General features: G+C 39.5%; 1 protein-coding gene across 2 annotated transcripts in view; it reads right to left on the reverse strand.

Annotated features, from left to right (window-relative positions):
* ece2a (endothelin converting enzyme 2a) overlaps nt 1–6717 on the reverse strand; it is an 86304-nt gene extending 79587 nt beyond the window's left edge. The window contains exons 1-2 of one of the 2 annotated variants that reach the window (XM_061044554.1): nt 6561–6717; nt 4946–5110 (exon numbers count right to left, since the gene is read on the reverse strand). In XM_061044554.1, the coding sequence (XP_060900537.1) occupies nt 4946–5105 (160 nt within the window). In that variant the 5' untranslated portion in view covers nt 5106–5110; nt 6561–6717. Of the gene's footprint in view, nt 1–4945; nt 5111–6550 lie in introns of both variants that reach the window. The other variant, XM_061044555.1, reaches the window with a different exon arrangement.
* Nucleotides 6718–7179: the final 462 nt, after the last annotated feature.

Raw genomic sequence — 7179 nt, forward strand, 5'->3', positions numbered from 1 at the left:
ATATAACAGCGGACAGGTGCCAGCTTGCTGAGGATTTATCTTTTTGGCTGAGTGTGAAAGAATGGCTCATGTATTCAAGGCTTATATCGGTCAATGATTGTATACTGAAACTGAATGCATAGTGTTCACTGATATTGTTTGCATCTTCATCTTGTTTCAGGCAGTTTTTTGATGGAAATAAAAATCCAATTTATCTATCAGCACTACTGAGCAGCACTTTCTATAAACACACACATAGAAGGACTTTCTCACACACACACACACACACACACACACACACACACACACACAAAAAGGCTTCCAAGGCAACACAACAAAACCGGCTGCCAGCTTTTACAGCCAACAGTCTGAGTCTAGCCTTTGTGGCAAAACCCCCACAAACCTAAGGGGGAAAAGTATAATGTATGAATATGAATTTTTACTTGTGTCTGCATGTGTCTTGTTTCTTAGATAGCTTCAGTTATTCTAGTTATTTCTAGGTAAAAATTGTATGTTACTAAGTATAATGATTTACAGCGCTCACTTGTCATTACAATAAAGCACACCTATACAAATGTTCTCGTCGACGTGTGGTCTTTGAAAAATAGGTGTTCGTGGTCTGATTGTGGATATTTTGTGTCATACTCTCTATACAAGGGGAACAGGGGATGTAGAGAACATGGTACAAACATAGAAACACATCTCATCCCCACTCACTGCTGGAGAGCAAAGCCATTACATCATCACCCTTAGCCTTGGGGAACAAGGCATGAGCGCTGACCCCTGGGAGACGTGGGGTCATTACATCAGCCGCCTAGAGCTGTAAAAGAAGGAGCTGTAACTGTTTTGCAGGCGGGAACTGGACCCAGCTGATCATTGCTAATACTCAGTAATGTTGCTAACACACATACAGGTCAGGAGGAGGGGTCAGAGGACTGCTTGATGTTATGCTCATGACACACACTACCACAGGCCTCCAGCCTACCATGCAGCCAGTAATGAGCATAGTTATGCCACATTACAAAGCTGTATAAGATACACATTAATATTCCACTTTCATCAAGACTGAAATGTATGTAGCACTAATAACACAGGACATTGCCAGCGGTATTTTTGCTTCACCAAGTCCGGTTTCAGAACTCTAAAAGGTCTAAAGTCTAACTGTAGGATAACTAATAAGCAGCATGAGCTTCTAAACAGGATATGCTATTAAGAACAATTTTAGCACCTTGTTAATCTCAAAGGACTGGAGGATCAATACTGTATCTACTTTTATGATCTTCTGTACTAAAAAGTATACGTTGTATTTTTCAAACAATCCAAACAAAGACTCAAACGTGTATCTCAGCAGTTACTCATCTCCTTACATGCTGTCTATTTAGATGCAGCAGAAAAATATATTTACAGGTGGGAACTTTGCTTTTTAGCAAACATACCAGCAATGTAGTTTATTTATGGGGACCATCGTCTGTAGCTTTGATGCACTGGTGACTATTTACAGCAGCAGGATGGTGAATGGGCAGCTGGCTAAAAATATTCAACAAAGCCCGAGTTTATCTTGGAGAGGACACTTTGAACGAACAATTGTTTGTTTTTATTTCATTTCAAACAATGGAGGTCTGTAGCTGGCAGAATAAGCTTTATCAGAATATGAATGAACACAACACTTTCTTGTTCATTTTCAACATGTACTGTTGGTTTCAGATTGATTTCTCAAAGTAGAACTATTATGACATATGTCCAAATGTTTTGAAATGACACTGTTCTTGAAACTTTAATGTCAATAAAGTAGTGGTCGACCAATTATCGGCCTGACCGACTGAAGATTGGCTTTTGGCTGATTATCAGTATCAGCGTTTTATTTTACTATTGCGGATGAAATGAACTTGACAAAAAGTTCCACTGCAGATGTCGCTTTCTCTCCGAGTCTGTTTTCACTGTCCCATCCAAAACACTATCCGATTGGCTAGACGCAAACAAGTTCTTTTCATGATCCCAAATGTGGGTGCTGGGCGTACAAACTAATCTGTACCCAGTATCGGCCCTGAAAAACCAATATACCCCTACAATGTAGGCCATGGAACTGAAATGAACTGATTATTATGATCCTGCTGCAACTTCAGTTGTGTCACCCATCTCTTCTGATCAAATCCCCAAAATGGAAAAGATTACACTAATGTTTGAAATTGATTTCTTACATTATCTAGTATCATTTCAGATTATCGTAAATCTGTTGACATACAGAGTCAGGACTTTGTGTGGTTTTAGTTTATGTCATGATAATACTGCTGACTATGAGATAGCTGCAAAGACAAAAATTGTACAGAAGTGGGTTATTGAAAAGGTGGGGAGCAAAAAACGATGTGATAAAGAAGAAATCGTTCCAGGTTTTTAGGAAAGCAGGCCGATAGAAGTGGGGTGGGGTAGAAGACAGGTTAACAGAGAATAGGTCAGCAAAATGTTGATATGAAACATGACAGATTAACTGAGGCCAGACTAAAAACAGGAAGAATATCCACAACTGAAGGAGAAAGATTCAAAAGTACCGTCAGCATGCAGCAGAGTGTTCTTGTTCTCCTTATCTATGCATCCCTCCCTCCCTTACATCCCTCTCTCTCTCTCTCTGTGCTGTACAGATTATCTTAATGGAAATGACCTCCATCTGAGACAGTGGAGCGGCCCAAACCTGATTAGTTATTTACCTTCTCTCCATCTATCCTTCATCCATTTATCACACACACACACACACACACACACACACACACACACACACACACACACACAGAACTGTGGCACCTTGATTGTTTCTTCACGTCTTTCCTCCTCTTTGCCTGTTTACCCAATAGTGACAGGGATTTATTATGTCATTTCATACGAGCTGATAGTCTCTCTGGTGTACAGACTTGACGAGCGAGTGAAGATGAGAATTGTTTTCCATTGTGGCAGGCAGTTGTCCAGTTGTGGTGTTATTTAAGTGCTTATAAGAGCTCTTCATGTCTCTACAACACAACACGTGAGAGGTTCACACATCTTTAGGCTTCTCTATATAGTCCTTATCTGTGCATGTGTTGCTGAAAAAGATGTGAACACGTGCTGGTGACAGAAACGTGCGAGAGAGAAAGTGAGAGAGAGATGCCCTCCGAGGTGAGTGCTCTCAAGCGATATAATGGCTCTCCTTTGGGTTTGAATCAGTGTGCGGAAAGTGGTATGCCCTGGTGTTGCCTGCTGCAGTGTAGCGCAGGAGAGAGGAAAGAGAAGATATCTTATACATCAGACTCCAGAGCCCACTCACGCCTCTGCTGTAGGTGTGCCTATGACGCACGCTGAAAAAGTGAGGCTGCACGCCATCTGTCCATCTGTCTGGCTAACCTCTCACTTAAAATGCATTTACTAACAAGCAGGGCTATTTGGGGAAATAAAAGATATCCAGGTAAAATAAATGTGTCTGAAAATGAGCACTGTAGTAAGACAGCAGCAAAACAAGCAGAGGCATTTGTCAAAAAAATAATACCCAACTTCCAAATCCTTGTCTGTCCCCCTCCCCTTTACCCACATACACACACGCACACAAAGCAGAAGTCCCTGTCGCTCCCTGACACATATTTAACAAACGCCCTAACACACACAGACACACACCACGCAAACTCAACCAACACACACAGACACACACACCACGCAAACTCAACCAACACACACAGACACACACCACGCAAACTCAACCAACACACACAGACACACACCATGCAAACTCAAATGAGCATGCATCACACAAGGAAAAACAGAGACCACCGTAGCCCTCTATGCTTCTGCAGAGGTATAACAGTGTTAACAACAAAAGATTTTAAAGCTGATGTTTCAGTGTACTGCCTTTCACTCATCCTAATATAAAACAAAAAATCTAACTATTAAAATAACTTCTTTCAGACATTTTAAGTGTCTGAAATCCGACTCTGTCTATTTCTCTATTCAATGAATCCTATCAGGAGTAACTCCATCAATATGACATCTCCAGAACTACTTGAGAACTTTTGCTTATGCCTCAACAAGCAATTGGCTGTAATTCCAGTTGTTTGATATTTTATGTAGCGCCACTGAAAACAAACATGCCTTTTGCCGTGCGAAGAAGCCAAAACATCACAGTGATGCTTCACATGTTTTTGCAGCATTTTTAACAGGGCTGCAGTGCCATTTAAAAGCAGGTACCGCAGGTAGTGACGAGGAACTTGTTGTATTCATAAGATCACAGTGACACCTTGTGGAAATGTGTGGAACAATTCACTGAGAGGCAAAGAGTTGCTATTTTCTTGAGAAATAAAGTTTTCCTATCACGAGAATGAGGCTAAACTCAAGTCAACTTCTTTGTCAGAAAGACAGAGAGAACTGCAGTATGTTTGTAATGTACCAGAAGAAAAAAGCTCAACATGTAACCAAGAATATTTTTCATACAGTAAGCAGCTTGAACCCAGTTTAAATGCCTCAATGATGAAAGACAATGGTTAAAGATACTGGACTATATATATAACCGGACTAATTCTTGTCAGATATTCAAGTTTTTCTGACATTAAATTGTATATATCAAAGCCTCAATGTGTGCTGGCACAGGAGGTAAACATTGCGAACATGAATATGTTTAAAGTTTGGTAACCTCTGTAGATCCAATGTGCTCTGTCACTTCCAACACTAACCAAAGGGACAGGACACTGTACAAATGGTTGCTTGAGAGGATATAATGCAAGCGTAAGAGATGCCAGTGACAGCATTGACAACCATGATGATTGCATCTGACACTCATAATGACAAATAATGACACGCATTTTGCCTTTGACACTTTAATGTAGGGCAATGCAAGTCACCAGAAAACAGGAAGAGGGACTGACTTGCCAATGCTCAGGGACCTGATGTTTTTGCAGCATTGATAGAAGAAACGTAAAAGAGCGGATGGACAAAGAAAAAGAAAACTAGTTACCGATTATTAGAATCGAGTCCTCTTTCCTGACATTTTTCTCCAGGAGGTGCTGGAATTTGGAGAAGCCACCCAACCAGTCATAACACTGCTCCGTCTTGTATCTTTCATCCCAGTAGTCAACGTCTTTGTACCTGGAGTTGTCCTCAGGCAGGTAGTCCATATTCTCTGGGACATGCAAATGTAATGAAAAATATAAACATTAGAATATTGTTCATTTCAGAATCAGACCATTTGACTTTCACTGCAACTACAATTATATAAGCTCTGATATATAAGACTCTTTCATATTAGGGTCCAGTTCTGCTTCCAAATTAAATGCCAACCAGACATTTGGAGGTCTTTACATTTATGAACAGAAAAATTCAAAACTAACCAAAGAGAAGTAAACTTACAGTTTAGTACTTTCCCCTGCTTTTTGGTACACTTATCTTTGGATGCTATGAATGTGAGACTTCCTTTGACAGGAAAGATATTAAAAGAAAACTGAGTCCCCATGTTCTGATACATCCAAACACTCCTTGTTTAGGTGGAAACTTTACTAATCTCTTGTGTTTTTAAGTCGTATAGTTTCAGGGGATACAAAACATCCGTCTATCTGCAGCTGCACAACTGCGAAATCTTGTGAATCACCCAAAACCTCCATTGTCACCGTCTAATACTTACCGCCTGTGATATGGACATACCGGGCGGTAAGTATTACTTTTTTCTCTGGAGTCCTGTATAACTAAGTGCAATATATTTATTCTATACCTGTCACCTGCAAATTATTTGTATATTGTATACTATATCGTATTATTTAATTGTATTTCTTATTTGAATATTTGGTTTTAGTATTTGTATATTTGTATATTTCTGATATTAGGCATCTACAGGCTTGCTCCAACAATATTTCGTTGTACTTGTACAGTGACAATAAACATATCTTATCTTATCTTAAGTATTAGATTTTTCTCTGTAGTTTCTGTAGTAATATTTACATTTTTAAAGTATATGATATTTACAGTCTATGGTAGTTTCTATGAGTTTCTCCCTGCTCATGACTGTACAGAGTACAATGCTGCCTCTACCGGTCGGGAGGGCCTGCTGCATCTTACAGCTGCAATGGCTAGCTAGCTAGCTATACAGCTGACTCCGTAAATGAATAATAAAACAAACATACTTTTCATTAATTGAACAGCCACCTGACATCGTATGTGTGTATTACTAGGAAGCCGTCTTTGTCCTCGGTGTTTCGTGCTACCACCGTGTTATTTACAGTCAATGAACTGGTAACAGGTTAGCCGCAGCTGGATCACGAACCAGAGTTTGTTATATGATTCATGACGAACAAAGCTGCTAACACAGCAACGTAATTGTAGCGGTATCGATACCAGACTGCGGGAGTTGGGTCTTTTAACAGTTTGAGACACAAGGTAAACAAAATAAAAGTTATTTTGGGCTTCAGTAGTGTTCTTGAACCTCCCTCGCTATACTTAGCTAAGTTAGGAGGGCACGACGGCGCATGCGGGGAGGAGTGTGGTGATAACCAGCTAGTGGAATTCAACATATTAACTTGATTTTTGACAAAAACACCTTCTAAATAGAAAAAAAACATACTGTAATTACATCTACTTACGAATTCCTTGCTGACGCCAGTCCCTCTGTTATCGGTGAAAACGGTGGTTGGTGTTGACTGACACATCCACGTGTTGAAGTGTCGCTGCTTTAAAGCTGTGGTGTCATTGACAGTGTAGGTACTGTCAGCCGAAGAAATCACATTTTTTAGTCAGTAACCAGCTCACACACCTCTGAATCCTTCTATTTTATTTTAAATAGGTGGCTCATTTCACTGTTTATGTCCCTCATTAAATGATAGGCGAGTAAACGACCACTTTTTGTTAAATCTCAAAAGGTTTTATTCAAGCTTAGTGTAGGAAAAATAGCCTATAGGCCTACATCCACTGAAACATCATTTCACCAAGCCTGTTCGCTGCAAAAACAACTAATGTCATAGAATAAGACAACATTTTAATGCTCTGTATGTTTAGATCTATGGTTTAGATAGGCTAAGGTTCATTGAACATGTAGTAAAAGATGGGGTAGACCTAAATGTGCATTAAACATGATAATTACATTTGGATTACCGGTATTTTAAATAAATAATTTTCTTTTTTAATGCACCAACTTTTCCGTTTCTAGCTGTTTAAATTTGAGGATTAGATTCTTTTATGTTTTCAATGCAAATTATTTGCATG

The sequence above is a fragment of the Labrus mixtus genome, chromosome 8 (genome assembly GCF_963584025.1).
Source record: "Labrus mixtus chromosome 8, fLabMix1.1, whole genome shotgun sequence".
Taxonomy (NCBI): Eukaryota; Metazoa; Chordata; class Actinopteri; order Labriformes; family Labridae; genus Labrus; species Labrus mixtus.